General features: G+C 36.7%; 4 protein-coding genes across 4 annotated transcripts in view; 1 reads left to right on the forward strand and 3 right to left on the reverse strand.

Moving 5' to 3' along the window:
• Positions 1 to 949: 949 nt before the first annotated feature.
• On the reverse strand, positions 950 to 5,916 carry diablob (diablo, IAP-binding mitochondrial protein b). The gene is made up of 6 exons (XM_048165933.1): positions 5,763 to 5,916; positions 5,272 to 5,404; positions 4,816 to 4,941; positions 4,610 to 4,720; positions 3,474 to 3,570; positions 950 to 1,623 (listed from the first exon to the last, which is right to left on the reverse strand). The coding sequence occupies exons 1-6, from the start codon at positions 5,801 to 5,803 to the stop codon at positions 1,427 to 1,429; spliced, it is 705 nt and encodes a 234-aa protein (XP_048021890.1). The 5' UTR covers positions 5,804 to 5,916; the 3' UTR covers positions 950 to 1,426.
• A 1,175-nt stretch (positions 5,917 to 7,091) lies between these two features.
• LOC125252544 (odorant receptor 131-2-like) lies at positions 7,092 to 9,585 on the reverse strand. Its single transcript, XM_048165928.1, has one exon. It carries the CDS (start codon positions 8,437 to 8,439, stop codon positions 7,480 to 7,482), a length of 960 nt encoding a protein of 319 aa, XP_048021885.1. The 5' UTR covers positions 8,440 to 9,585; the 3' UTR covers positions 7,092 to 7,479.
• Positions 9,586 to 12,010: 2,425 nt separating this feature from the next.
• Positions 12,011 to 15,686, forward strand: part of b9d2 (B9 domain containing 2) — a 42,398-nt gene continuing 38,722 nt past the window's right edge. Inside the window, exon 1 of the mRNA XM_048165935.1 lies at positions 12,011 to 12,140. The gene's annotated coding sequence lies outside the window, so the exon portion shown is untranslated. The remainder of the gene's footprint in view (positions 12,141 to 15,686) is intronic.
• LOC125252545 (odorant receptor 131-2-like) lies at positions 12,139 to 15,487 on the reverse strand. Its single transcript, XM_048165929.1, has one exon. The coding sequence runs from the start codon at positions 14,251 to 14,253 to the stop codon at positions 13,294 to 13,296; it is 960 nt and encodes a 319-aa protein (XP_048021886.1). The 5' UTR covers positions 14,254 to 15,487; the 3' UTR covers positions 12,139 to 13,293.

Raw genomic sequence — 15,686 nt, forward strand, 5'->3', positions numbered from 1 at the left:
ACACACACACACACACATTTTTTTTAGTCAGACCGTAAATCTAAATGTTGAAACCAAATAAAATAACAAAACAAAGAGAAAAAAAAAAAAAAAAACATGTCCACAACAATTTCGTTATATTTGTGTCCACGAAGCACGTGTGGCCTCGTTCCTACAGATATTTGATGCACGACCTATTCGTCAACATATTCTCACTCTATTTATCAACAACAATGAATCTAAAATGTTTTTTTTTTATCAACAATGAATCTAAAATGGTCATTAAAACCTCATCTCACAAACACTACTTAAAAGACCGAACCATTTGAGTAACATTAAATAACCTTTCCTAAAATAGATTTTTTTTTTTTTTTTTTTTTTTTACAGCATTATGAAGATATGCCATGATTCAAACAATAAATCAATCTGTTTGGATTAAGATCAGAAAGGACAAAGGAATGACATATGACTTTGGCTCTGGGGAGCTGACTGAAAAAGTGATGTGAAAAGAGAAAACTCTAAACGGCACAAAAGGAAGACAACATCTCTACTGCCATGATGGATGTGCTGGTAATGAGCCCTTCAGCCCACAGCACTGGAAACAACAGGTGGAGATAAATGTGAGGCAGACATAGATGATAGGTTGTTGTTGAGAATGGCAAAAGAAAATTAAGGGGACAAACAAGAGACAGAAGTGAATATATTTTAGTGATAATACAAATTCAAGTCTAGAAGGGAGGTTTTTACAAATGACATTTTAATAGATGGTTAAAAAAGTATTAGCGCATAATATAGTGATATAGACTCTTTATCAGGATGACTGAGAGGAACACAGAATGACAAAATGAAAAGGAAATTGTTTGAAATAAAACATCTGATTTTTTTAAATAATAATGTAGTTCCATTATAAATTAATTGCAACAGGGAAAAAAAAAAAAAAAAATCCACAGAAGAAACATACAGACAGAAATTATCATCAAAACAAATGATTTCCATTGTTTATTTTAAGAAGAAGAAATTACAAGGGTAGCATCTGACTGTAATTATAGATCACACATATTGTGCATACAGTAAAAAGAACATTTATGAAACAACTGTTTTAAAATCTAAAAGTAGTTTAAATTTAAATCCATGTAATTAAACTGTAATTGCACTTATCAATTACTAACAAATGTGAAGCACCTGACCTGGAAAGTAAGTCTTTATCTATCAAGTCCCATTTCTTACCCTGATAGTTTTGTATTTAATACTTATATTCATTTATATAAATTGTCCTGGCTGCATCACAGATTTGAGCTCATTTCACAGCATTTGTCCTTTGCCACACACAAATAAATAACTTGCAGATGGGAGTATTAATCAAATTCAAATTCAAATCTGTGCTTCAGTAGTGGTAGGGGTCTTTGTATCAAGATACTTTAAAGCTGTGCTAAAGGTCTTGATTTGACTAGTCCTCTCGTAGATATGCATCTGGGATGTCCTCATCCTCCACTCCAGTGCTGTGGTTTTGAAGCCTCTCGCTGTTCTCAGCTTTAGAGTCTTTGAGTTCTCTCTCAGCCTCCTGCATCAGCTGTTGAAAATGTTCCACCTGGGACTGTGCGACCTGTAGACTGCTCTGTGCCGTCACAGAAGCTTGGTCAGCCCCTGTAGAGGACAAACAGGGTTAGGCTATTACAATGTGTGGCTAAAAGCGCAATCCAACAAATGACCACCAAGTGGCAGTAAGTGCCAAATGTAAATGAGTCTCTACACTGCTCCGTCCAAATACCCACACTTGCAGTTTTTTAACATTGTCTTCTTATAGTAAGATAGCGACTACTGACAGACATTTATACGTTTATTTTAAGATGCAAAGTATTGAAAATAATAAAGCTCTGTAAAATTGAAGGCTCTTCACGCCTACTTGAACACTTGGGGCAAATACAGGAAATATGTCATAGAAGTAGATAAGTGGTCAAGTGTAAAGACCGCAAGTCTAGGTATTTGGATAGGTCAATGCTTCTCAAACCCGTCCCCCTGCATCACTGGACATTTTGTTTGTCTCCCTCATCTAACACACCTGATTCAACTCATCAGCACAGACTGCATCACTGTGTCCGAAATCAAATACTTCCCAACGCAAAAAACAGTACGTCGTCAGAGTAGTATGTCCGAACACATAGTATTCGAAAAACAGTAGGTGAAAAGGACCAAGATGACCTACTACTTCTGCTGAGATTCTGAAGTGTGCATTTGACGAACACTTTACTATCCCATGAGGCCACATGAGAGGATTTATGAATGGCAGTTAACCGACGCAACTGACGCTGGTGGGTCACGTGACAATAACAATATGGCGGATGTCGTACATTGTTCATACTGTATAGGACATACTTTAACGGTCGCGAAGTAAGTTCAAATTGAAATGTAGTACTTGCACAGACAGTGTGCAATTTCAGATGTACCACAAGACTTGAATTGGGTGTGTCTGATGAGGGAGACATCCAAAATTTGCAGTGGTCCCCAGGACAGCTTTGAGAAGCACTGAACTAAATCATACTTATTTCAAAGTAGTTAACAGTTTATTTGTATTTAAAGTTATAATTATAATAATATTTCATAATATTACTGTTTTTACTGTATATTTTAATCAAATAAGTGCAGTCTAACACTGTAAAAAGTGCTAACATGCAATTGTTATCTTAGAGAACAGTTTTTTACTTTAATTTTGTTGGTATAAATTTATGCATTTAGGTTGATTCAGCAATATTACATAATATTTTTTACTTGAATACAACCCGTTAAGATGTTATCAATAAGGTTACCATTTTTTAGCATGTGAGACTTTTCAAAAACATAAAAATCTTACTGACCCCTAACTTCTGAAAAGTAGTGTATATAATATATGTTTTATTTTTTTTATTCATTTAAATATTAACCAAATATCCTGATGTTCATAAAGAATTGTTAAATGAAATAAAAAAAAAAATTCTGTTAAACAGTGTTAACTTAATAATCTTAAAGGGTTAGTTCACCCAAAAAAACAACAATTCTGTCATTAATTATTCACCATTATGTCATTCCAAACCCGTAAGACATTCGTTCATCTTTGGCACACAAATTAAGATTTCCAATGCGTGTTCAAGCAACAACGTCTGTGTCTCGGTGCTCTCGTTGAAGATCATTATTATGTAAATAGAGTGGTAAATTATGTTTATTTGCACAAACAAAGCTTTTGTGTCACTTCATAAAATTGATGGTAAACCACTGGAGTCATGTGGATCACTTTTATGATGTTTTTACTACTTTCTGGGGCTTGAAAGTGGTAGTTGTGTAGGCTGTCAATGGAGGAACAGAATCCTCTCAGATTTCATTAAAAAAGATCTTTATTTGTGCTCCGAGGATGGACGAGTCTTGCGGGTTTGGAACGACATGAAGGTGAGTAATTCATGACAGAATTTTCATTTTTTAGAGAACTAATCCTTTAAACACCTACTAAAGAAAATGAGCCCTACCTGCATTGAAGGCTGCATCTGCTGCCAGCTTTGAGAGATTGACGGCAGTCATCCAGCAGGATTCAAATTGTTTGTAATCCTTTCTCTTGTCAATTACCTTGTTGAAAATGCAATAATTTCATTAAAAAGAGAAGTTATATTAATAATGTATTATACCATAATGTCAGAAAAACACAACTACACAACTAAAGGGTTAGTTCACCCAAAAACGAAAATTCTGTCATTAATTACTCACCCTCATGTCGTTCGACACCCGTAAGACCTTCATTCATCTTCGGAACACAAATTAAGATATTTTTGATCAAATCCGATGGCTCAGTGAGGCCTGCATCGTCAGCAATAACACTCCCTTTTTCAAGGCCCAGAAAGCTACTAAAGACATATTTAAAACTGTTCATGTGACTACAGTGGTACAACTTTAATATTATAAAGCGACGAGAATACTTTTTGTGCGCCAAAAATAACAAAACAGCGACTTTATTCCACAATATCTAGTGATGGGTGATTTCAAAGCACTGCTTCATGAAGCTTTGAAGCTTTATGAATCATTTGTTTCGAATCAGTGGTTTGGAGCTTGTATCAAACTGCCAAAGTCACATGATTTCAGTAAACAAGGATTTGCTATGTCATAAATATTTCAAAATTTTAATGGTTCACCACTGGGGGGCGTGACTTTGGCACGCGCTCCGAACCACTGATTCGAAACAAAAGATTTGTAAAGCTTCGAAGCTTCATGAAGCAGGGTTTTGAAATTAACCATCACTAGATATTGTTGAATAAAGTCGTTATTTTGTTTTTGCCACACAAAAATTATTCTCGTCACTTTATAATATTAAAGTTGTACCAGTGTAGTCACATGAACTGTTTTAAATATGCCTATAGTAGCTTTCTGGGCATTGAAAAATGGAGTGTTTTTGCTGCCGACGCAGGCCTCACCGAGCCATCGGATTTCATCAAAAATATCTTAATTTGTGTTCTGAAGATGAATGAAGGTCTTACGGGTGTCGAACGACATGAGGGTGAGTAATTGATATAATTTTCATTTTTGGGTGAACTAACCCTTTAAATACTGTCAAGGATAACTCTAATTTGAAAGCTTGTGAACATAAACTCCCTGCATTTTCCCAAATCATTACCTCCTGACGCTGACCAAGGATGACCTGCCAGATAGCATTCTCCTCCGCAGGAGAAAGTTTGCTGATAGAATCCACATAGCGCTTGTGTAACGTCACGAGACTGTTTATAGCCTAGAGAAGACAAGAATTTTGGATGTTGTTTTTGCAAACTTTTTTTAATCGTGAAAATTAAAGCATCAATCCCGTGTTCAAATAGTTGGGATTACCTTAACATAGCCTGAGAGGGAGTCGAGCAGCGCTAAAGTAGTTTGTGAGACAAAAGTATTAGTACTGTCAGTGACCAGAGACGACGCTCTCCGTACCAGATCTTCATGAGACAGATTTTCTGGTTTCTAAACAAGACAAAGAGAAAAGAGTTGTTAAGATGCCAGTTCAGTAGAAAATAACACTAAAGAGGTTTAATGGCAGACTATTTAGTGAAGACAGCTTAATTAAATGTGTTGACAATACTAGGTCATCTTCCTAGCCGTTCAGTCATGCCATCTAATTAATATACATGAGATAAGCCTTCGCCTTCATAGGCCACCATTAATAAATCGATAGTGAATTATAGCCTCTATCAGAAATGATGCTATCTTTTGAACTCTGTACTTGTTTATTAAATATTAGCAGCTATAGCAATCAAACAGTCCATATTCCAGTCACATTGTGATGGTGCAGACCTGGATGAAAGGAACAGCACACAGAGCACCTGTGACACTCAGCGTCTTCCAGTTCTTCCTGATGAGTGTGGGCAGCACAGCCAGTCTGCGACTGCTCTGACAGGAGCTTCTGTTCATCAAGGAAGCAGCACAGCTACACAAAACATAATGACAAACAAAGTTCATGCCAGGAACAATTGAAGATGCATAATTCAGGCACTCAGTTCAAGGACAACACTATACAAGACAGTTTGAACACACGAGGCTCAAACGAAACGGAAAGTAGGCTATTAAATAAAAAATCTTATAAAGTTAAAATAAGAAATATAGGCAGCAATCTACTACACTTGCCAAAACATCTGATCGAATTTACACTACATATGTTTATGTAACGGCAACTACTGTTCCATTAGGCCTATTTATGAATGTACAGAAACCACAAATACACTACAGCTACGTTTCATGAAATTAAACAATCTTCAAGAACGAGACAGCTAAAAACATAATACAACCTCAGTCCAGCAGCGAACAATTTCCTTCTGTACGCCGCCATACTTGTTGAGATGAAGTGATGACAGTCTCCCTCTGTCGGTGTTGACAGAGAAGTGCACCCTGAAGATGACTGAAGCGAATGACGCACTTTATACACTTTCTTAAAGCCTGCTATTGTTTTTTTTGTTTTTTTTTTTTTTACACATATTGTATGACAGTCTGGTTAGTCAAATATTTGTTAACCTAATGGTGCACATTTATAACCATTACAAGAACCAATATTATTGAATTTTGATAGTGATCTAGAAGCCTCTATTAGCCCATATATGCATTCAGTTTCATTTTCTCTGTCTCTTTGGCAGTCATAACTGCCACAACCAGGTCTGCAATCACACTTCTTTCATCAAGGCCAAGCAGAATGTCATGACATTTCTATATAAGCTTGATCCTGTTTTTCAGGTACTGTTTGTGTTTTCTGGTTTGTTCATTGTAACCGTATCAGCCCTTTCATATGACCTGGATAACATCGTAACATCGACATGACAATATGTTGTTTCTCTTTCAGCCTAAAATAGTTAGATTTTTTTTTTTTTTTTTTTTTTTTTTTTAATGATTTAGGCTATAAATACAAAATAAAGGTAGATTTTTTTTTTTTTACATTTTAGTTTTAGTTAATGATAATAACTCTGAAGGGAAACAGATTGTTTTTAATTCCAGGAGTTGTCAAATTAATTTCAGAAAGTTACAAGCCTTCAGAAGAAGTGCGTGTGTTTTTTTCCAATGATTTATTTGATGACTCACAGATTAGAATTAGAACTCTGTTGGACGCCCCCAGCTGCAGCCACATTCAACCCAAGTCTGAATATGAGTGAGTCATGCCCAGATGTCATTTCTATTGATCATAATAAGTGGTGAAGTCTCAAGAGTCCTCTAAGATTAACCTCTCATTAAGAAAAGTGTTTGTGAAGGATTCAGACCCTATTAGTGAACCTCTGTTGAAATGTAGTTGTCTCTGTTATTCTTTATGGAAATACCTATTCCCAAACAATCATAAAAAGAAAAAAACATGTTTGTCAGTTTAAATAATTAATGCAATCACTAACTTTGAAGTGTAGGGGAGTTCCAATGGGGGTGTTTGTCGTGATACTCGAGAGCTTTAAAGTCACGAAAGACGCACTTCCTTTTCTAAAAACTCACAGAAGGGAAATATAATGATGTTATGGTGCAATGACATCTCTTAAATGTCATCATGATCTATTTTGTAATTCTAGATCTTACCAAATCTTTCTGGCAAAGGACAAATAAGAAAAAGACAGAAAGATAAGCATTTCATTCCACATAAACGCTTATTTTGTTCCTTGCATGGTTTTATTTTGAAGTGTATCAGTGAATGAATAGGTCACTCAGAGATATTTTCCAAAACAGAATAAAATGACTATAATCTAAATGACAACTTTAATAATGTTAATTTCACAGTGCAAAAATGTAGTCCTTTACAAAAATGAGCAATTATAAAACATTTTTGCCGGCACACTGTGCTGTGAAAATAAAACAGATTAGCATGCTAAATGCTTGCATATTTCACAGCTTAGTTGTTTTAGTCTGATTCAACTTCAGAGTATCTTTACAATAAATTACATAACATTTTATCTCATATTATTATCTCCATTTCCAGGAACATATCCAATATATTAAAATATGGTACAATATGAAGTGCTAATTTTCTAACCATTGCTACTAAACGTTTTGATCTATTATAACTGGTTTGACTTTACCTTTACCGAATGTGAAATAGTATTTAAATAAACAGCTGAAGGCCTGGTCTCTCAGGCCATATATAAGAGGACTTAGACATTTAGGGAAAATTATAAACACTAAAAAGCAAAAATACATTACATTTATTGCAGTCGTAGGGTCAGTATAAACATAAATAGGTTCTTGGATGACTCCAACTAAAATGGATGATGCCCCAAGACCCAGCTGTATTAGATGCAACAGAACAGTCTTGTTGGCTTTTTTGGCTGATGCCTTATCACAGGCAGCTGTTCTAGCCACAGCTGCTATAGAAGCATAAGTAAAGATAATAACAAAACACACTGAGACGAAAAATATACACGTGAAAGCTATATCGAGTTTCTTATATATCTGCAGTCTGAAGAGAGTAGTTCTTGAACAGAACAAAGACATTGCTGTGTTTGTAGTATCAATGGAGTAGAAAATAATCACCTCAGACAGGGACTGAAACAAACCCATGATCCAAACAAGACCGAAAGCTAAGTGAGTTCTTTCAAAACTGGTGATTTCTGCATGTCTGAGAGGGATGCAGATGGCCACATACCTCTCCAGTGACATCAAAGCCAGATTTAAGGTAGAGACCTGAAAGAGAGCTGTTGCAGCATTGAGAAGAACAAGACAGATATTTTTCATAACTAAAATCCTACTGACAGCACATATATACAACAGTACACTCATAAAGAGATTGAGCGTATCGACCCAAAGCATGTGACCAAAGAGAATGTAGCGGGATGTCTCCTGAAAAACAGTCTTTTTCCTCAAAGTGAACAGCATTACCCCATTGACATAAAGGAAAATAACACATGGGGTCACAAACAAAAATGCCTTCATTGGTGCATCTTGATCCAAAATCAACAGAGTCTGAGTGAGGTTTGATTTAGAGGCATTAAACTGATTAGACATTTTCAAACATGAAGATCAAATTAACCACAGATGCTGCTATAGAACACTGAATAGAGTAATACTGCAAAGTCCTTGTAAATGCAAATCTGCAGTACACGCTTCCCTCACAGGTGTTGTAGAAGGCACAGATGTCAGAGCACCACATTTTAAATACCATCAAACAGAATCCCAGTGGATGCATGGTTTGTGTGCGTATCACAAAGCACACAATAATTTAGATTGTGCATTTCATAATAACTGCCTGACTATAAATATAGCATAGCACAAACTTTGTTGTGTTGTAATGGGCAATAGGGCTAGACATTTCTTTTCTTTTTTTTAATATAAAAATTTAAATGTGGCTGTCATAAAACATGACAGATTTTTTTTCAAACTTACATTAAAACACCAAAGAACAGGTTAAGTAGAAACACAATGAATATGCAATATAGTGCATTTATCAAAATTTTCTAAATTATTTTTTTCTAGCTGACTAACAAGTTTTTGGTAGTGCTGTCAATTAATTAAAAAAATGAACTAATTAATAGCACATTTTTTTCTGTAATTAATTGTGTAAAAACATTGGAGTTTTTTGTATTTTTATATTGTAATAAGTTTACAGTTACTCTCCAAATCAATGTAGAAACAACTTAAAGATATTATATTTTAAACATTTGGTTAATGGTATCTTTTTATGAATGAAGGCCAGAATCACTGACACTAATACTGGTATTGATGCAGGGGTGTAGTTTGTGGGGGGGATGGGGGGGGAGGTAACCCCCCCAATATTCAAATCCATCAGTTACAACCCCCCCAATGCAATACAACCATACCAACGTTCAACCCCCCCAAAGTTGAAACCAAATTTACGCCCTTGTATTGATGTATCTATGATTTTTTTTTTTTGAACATTAATTACAGACATTCAACATTTCAGTATAAAATATATCAATAGGTTTAAAAAATAACTTTTAATTTAATTTAATGAAAGGATTAGTTCACTTTCAAATGAAAATTTTACTCTACTCACCACTTGAACCATAGCTGTATATGACTTTCTTCTTTCTGATAAACACAATCTGAGAAATTTTGATAAATATCCTGAAGCATCCGAGCTTTATAATGGCAGTGAGCGGGATCAACGAGTAGCTGAAGAAAGTGCTTCCATCCATATCCATCCATCATAAATGTGTATTCCACACAGCTCCGGGGGGTTAATAAAGGCCTTCTGAAGCAAAGCGATGCGTTTGTGCAAAACAATATACATATTTAAAAAGTTATGAAATAAAATATCTAGCTTCCTCCAGACCACCTTTCGTATTCAAGTTACAGAGAAGTGTAAACTGGTTTCGCGTCAGTTAAGCTTTTTCCATAAGTTGAATAGGAAAGGCATAGGACAGGGCCTCTTCCTTCCTCCTCTTTTCCTGGCAGTGCGGCTAAATTTGGTAAAATACGTGGCCGAAATGGCACCTGCAGCTGTACGGCTATATACGCACTGTTTGTAACATGCACGCTCCTCCGACTGACCTGAGAAATGTTTTCCGTGCAAATATTTCAGCAGTTATTATGTGTGTCCTGTATTTCTGTCGACTGAACCAGCGATACCTATCATTCGTGAATTAATCATTCTTTTGTCTGGATTCTTTCTTTTCCGTGAATTGGCCAAACGCACTTACATAACGATCTGAAACAATTTGGATTCTTTCGGACCGCTCTGTCATTGAATCATCTGTAGTTGTTTCTCTGTCAGTAACAACAAATACAGAACAAATAGCACTGTTTTCAGATGTTTCACTAGTTTACTTTGAGCATGGCCCAGTGGATAACGGAACGAAAGCTTAAAGGAGCTGCATTTATTTCCGGTCACCATTATTAAACCACGTTACAGCATCTAGTGAGAAGCGTTTCAATTCGACACACACCTCTCGTTTACAAACTACAAATCACTTGTCAAATCAAATTGTCTGACATATTTCTGATTTCGATAAGTTATACTGTATCTTTCAACATACCTTCTGATGTTCATGTTTATTTCACGCTATAACTATAAAGCAGAAGAGATGATCAGTTCACGTAATGCCAGGTTTACACTGCGTGATTTCCAAAGTTGTCATATCGCTGTTTTTTTTTCACACTGCATGACTATCTGGGGCAGCATAATTGCTGTGTGCGCATTCCACGATGGATCGGCAACAGAGGGTTACACATCACATGACTTAACAAAAGGAAGATTTGCAGACATCTCTGTCTGGTCTGCAACCTATGTTTCACAACCAAACACTTGTGAGAAATAACGCAAGGACACACATGAGACCGGAGGTCTTGAGCGAGACTGGAATTGTTAGTAAAAATGTTAGCCTGCAAGAAGCTTGCGATCCAAATTGTCTGTGCGCTAACTTGCAGCGAAGGAGAAAAAGAAAAAAAGATTTTGGAGGAGGAAATGTCTGGACAGAGGCGGGTCTATAACTCCTCCCCGAACTTACCGCTGCCCTGTATCTTGCTCTCTCATTGGCTGTAGGTCATCGCCAATGTCATTTTCAATCAGAACACATTTCACACAGCAGGATTATGAATCGCAAACAGGGCCAGATATTTAGCATGCCAAATATCTCACGGACGTTGGTGACGCATCGTTGATTTTCTCAGATGGCGTCTTTGATCATTTACACTGCGTAATTGATTACCGATAATTGATAATTTACTAATTTATACTTGCGTGAACGAGCATTTGTCGATTTGTCTCCAATTTCGGGCATTTGACGGCGTTTTTGCTAAACATGCCGACGAGTGAAAATCGGGGCTAAAATTGTGCAGTCTGCCTCCCCAGAGATTGTATATAATGGGGAGATAAGAGGGTCTGTATCTCTTACCATTGGAGAAAGCGTAACGGCTAACTTAATCATGTGTGGCACCTCTCAGCCTATCGTGTAATGGCAGTGACGTCAGTCGCAACATTCCCTAGTCTGCCTTCTCTTAAAAAAATACATTTTTATCAAGCTAAAATCTGCATATAGTTCCCAACGAAAGTATTGTTTAGTGTAAAACATTCTGAAGATTGGCAAACATGCTGTCCATTAATTAAATGATTAGCTATTTGCCCACAAAAGCTGTTTAAATCAGCATAGTGAAGTCTTTCATCCATTGACATCCATTCAAAAAACACCTTCCCTGTGTACCGCGGGGGGCGGAGCGTTAGCCGTTACGCTTTTTTGGCTAAAGGTTGCAGGCTTGCCTTCCAGTGGCTTTGACCTCCCTCTAGTGCTCTCCAAAGCCACGCCTCCTCCAAAACACATGACCGCACACAGCCAGAGCAGAGTCTGCAAGAGAGAGACTGTGTTAAATTACCTCATGTTTTAAAGCACATAACATTACAATAATAATAAACGTAACGTAAACAACTTATAGAGCTCGGACTTGTACCACCTGACTGCTGCAGATTCATTTCGCCATTGATAGTGTTGCCAGAGAAACGCATAAATCGAGTCTGAAGACGTAAAAAAAAAAACCCCGCTATCACTGGGACGTACCTTTTTAAAAGGTATTTGTTACAAAAGTAGCGCGAAGGCACCATCTAATGGCCACTGGTAGATGTGCCGGAAGAGATTGCGCACGAGAAATGCGCATGACAAAAACAGCTGCGCTGGCAACGGGAAGACTGCGTCACAGTCTCGATGCAGTGTTTAGGTTGATTATTAATAACTGTGTGCCTCCATTTGAGAAAAGTGAGTCTCATATTTTTCAATTACTTGTTTAAGATTGATTATATATGCGAATATCTAGAAATAATCGAGTATTTGGGTCATAAATCCACTCGATAGAAATGATGAGTCATGCCATGTCATTAGCAAAGGATGAACGTCATTGTAGAATGCTAATGCACGTTGTTTGTAAGAGATGTTAAGTGTTGCTTTTGTATTATTGAAAGAGATATTATTATTTGTTCTGTACAAATTAATAGGTTAAGAAATGGTGACATATGTTATGATTTAGCCTGATTAAGCTGTTGCATTGTGCTAGACATGAGGTTAAGCTGATAGACATCAATAATGGTGCTTTACGTAATATTTATTACTGTTTTGTTTGTTACTGTATGTGTGCGTATATGCAGGGTCTTGATGAATTCACAGTACAGTATGTCCAACTCTACAAATTTAATCAAAACCAATCATAGGGCCAATTAAAAATTAGTGATAGATGAATAGATTGTGCATATTGCATTGGAAAGGAGGTACAGCAGAGCAGTCATGTCAAACAGTATATGGATAAACTCTTATTAAGACATGTGGACAAGAAAAAAAAAGCAAAACTGATTTAAAAGAGGAAATCAAAAACTGTGCATGTATTGTTACAGACCACTGAGCAATAATCAACTCTAGTATTTGTAAAAGTCAAAGGAAGAGCTGATTGCACGAACACATCATGAGTTTATGTTTATGAACAAATGACAGACATAATGCTAGAAGATGCTTTAACGGTTGCAAATTTATTTGTCTGATCTCATAGATTTACAGAAAGATTGAAGTCTTAAAGTCTCATTTCAGCTATTGTGAATTCATTGACAGTGTGATAAAAGCAGTTGTCATAATGTATAAGATTAAATGGACAACAAACATTTTACATCCCATATCTGTGTTTACTGCGCTGGAAAAAATTGTGACAAGTGTAGTTTAGTGTGATTGTTAAATACATGCTTGAATGATTTTCAACAAGTCAGTCATTTTGTGTGGTTCATCTCCAATATCTCATCGTCAAACACAAGTTCATATTTTAAAATTGTAGAGAAATATATTTTTGTATCTTAATAATGAAAGGACATTATCAATTTAAGCCTTTTAGATAATATTTAAATAGGTTTTACCATCAGTTATATAGTATCTACTTTTCTCTCCCTAAATGCATCTCTGTATTACAACTGTTTTGCTTTTTGAGACCAAATGTAAAGTAGTATTTAAATAAAGTGCTAAAGGCCTGGTCTCTCAGACCATATATAAGAGGACTTAGACATTTGGGGAAAATCATAAGCGCTACAAAGCAAAAATACATTACATTTATTGATGTCATTAAGTCAGTATAAACATATATGACTTCTTGGATAACTCCAACTAAAATGGATGCAGCACAGAGACCCAGCTGTATTAGATGCAACAGAACAGTCTTGTTGGCTTTTTTGGCTGACATTTTATCACAGGAGGCTGTTTTAGCCACAGTTGCTATAGAAGCATAAGTAAAGATAATAACAAAACACACAGATACAAAAAATACACAAGTGAAACCTATATCAAGTTGCTTATAGACCGGTAGCCTGAAGAGAGTAGTTTTTGAGCAGAACAAATGCATTGCTGTGTTTGTATCAATGGAACAAAATATAATAATCTCAGACAGGGATTTAATCCAGCTTAACATCCAAACAACACCAATGGCCATGTTAGTTCTTCCGTAGGTGGTGATTTCTGCATGTCTGAGAGGGATGCAGATGGCCACATACCTCTCCAGTGACATCAAAGCCAGATTTAATATAGAGACCTGATAGATAGCTGTTGCAGCAACAAGAAGGATAAGGCAAAAAATTTTCATAACAAAAACCCTACAAAAAGCCAACACAAACAGCACTACACTCATAACAAGATTGAGCGTATCGACCCAAAGCATGTGACCAAACAAAATGTAACGAGATGCCTCCTGAAAAACAGTCTTTTTCCTCAAAGTGAAGATCATGACTCCATTGACATAGAGGAAAATAACACATGAGGACACAGACAAAAATGTTTTCAAATCTCGATCCGCCAGTAATATAGTCTGAGTGATGTTAGATTTAGAATCATTAAAATTAGACATATTCAGAAGTATAAAAAAGACAAAAAATGCTGTTATAAAACACTGAATAATACTGAAATCTATAAAGTCTTTGTAACTGCAGATCTCCAGACTTGTTTCACCTCTGTTGTTGAAGGTACAGAGAATGATCAGAGAGCATCACACTTTAAATATCGATGTAAAGCATCTGTCATGAACTACGTATAGGAATCCCAGTGGCTGGTTTGTGTGTCAAAATGACTGTGGGAAAAAAAAGTAACCTTTGGTGTGTTTTTCCACAATAAGTGCCTGACTAACAGCATCAAGTACAGTATAGCAAATCCTAGTGGTTTATGTTTCCTTGTGAGTTTCTGTGGAAATGTCTTTCTTGAATTAATTCTTGAATTTATAAGACAGTCTGTGCATTTACCTCAGACTCTACTACCTATTTTTAAAAACACAGTAAGACAAAACATTTCTCTGATCTTGCAGCTGGGACAATGGTCAGTTAATAACAGATGGTCAGTTAATTTCTAATACATACAAATTCCATTTACGTCATTTAGTTTGTCAACAGATTTAGTACGTAAGAACGACTGATTGAATCAGTAAATAATAATTCTGTCATGATTCCGGCCTGTGTTCCCCTGGTTTTGTGTGGATTTATGTTATTTCTTCTTCTGTGCATTGTTTTGTAGTCCTTTTGTAGTTTTTTGTGTGGATTAGTTCATTGATTATTGCGACCTGTATGCAACTCGTTTACCTGAGAAGGGGTAGGAGACGCTGCGTCTTGCTGTTGATGCTATGAGGAATGGCATCAGCGTGACCGGTATCTGGCCCGGACTATAAAAGACTGCCATACAAACCCATACATCGTGAAGACTTGTTTTGCCGTGGTGAACATTACTGAGCGTTATTTCCTGTTTGTCTGCCTGTTGCTGAATACGTCTGACCCCGTTTATTGATCCTTGCTGCCCGCCCTTTGACTCCTGCCTGGTTACCAGTCCATGAGTAATATCTGCCTGTCCTGACCCTTTGCCTGTTATCTGACCACGATTCTGCCTACCTTTGCCTTTCTTGTCTGTCCCTGTCTGACCCAGCCTGTACGACCACTCTATTTTATAATAAGGCATGCAAATGGATCCCTGTCTAAGTGATGATTCGTTACAGAAGACTTCGCCTAACCCAGATCCAGCTGCTTTCTCTCCGGTCTCCGGTAAAGCCGGTTCTGTGATTAGCGGTAAATGTCCATCACCTGCTTTCAAATGGAGCGGCACTTAATATACAGAGCCGTAGTTCGCGGACAAGCTACGCAATATCACGTTCATAATCGCAGATGAATCGCCTTCGATTATGAACGCGATATTGCGTAGCTTGTCCGCGAACTACGGCTCTGTATATTAAGTGCCGCTCCATTTGAAAGCAGGTGATGGACATTTACCGCTAATCACAGAACCGGCTTTACTGACGAGACA

This window comes from Megalobrama amblycephala, linkage group LG18 (genome assembly GCF_018812025.1).
Source record: "Megalobrama amblycephala isolate DHTTF-2021 linkage group LG18, ASM1881202v1, whole genome shotgun sequence".
Taxonomy (NCBI): domain Eukaryota; kingdom Metazoa; phylum Chordata; class Actinopteri; order Cypriniformes; family Xenocyprididae; genus Megalobrama; species Megalobrama amblycephala.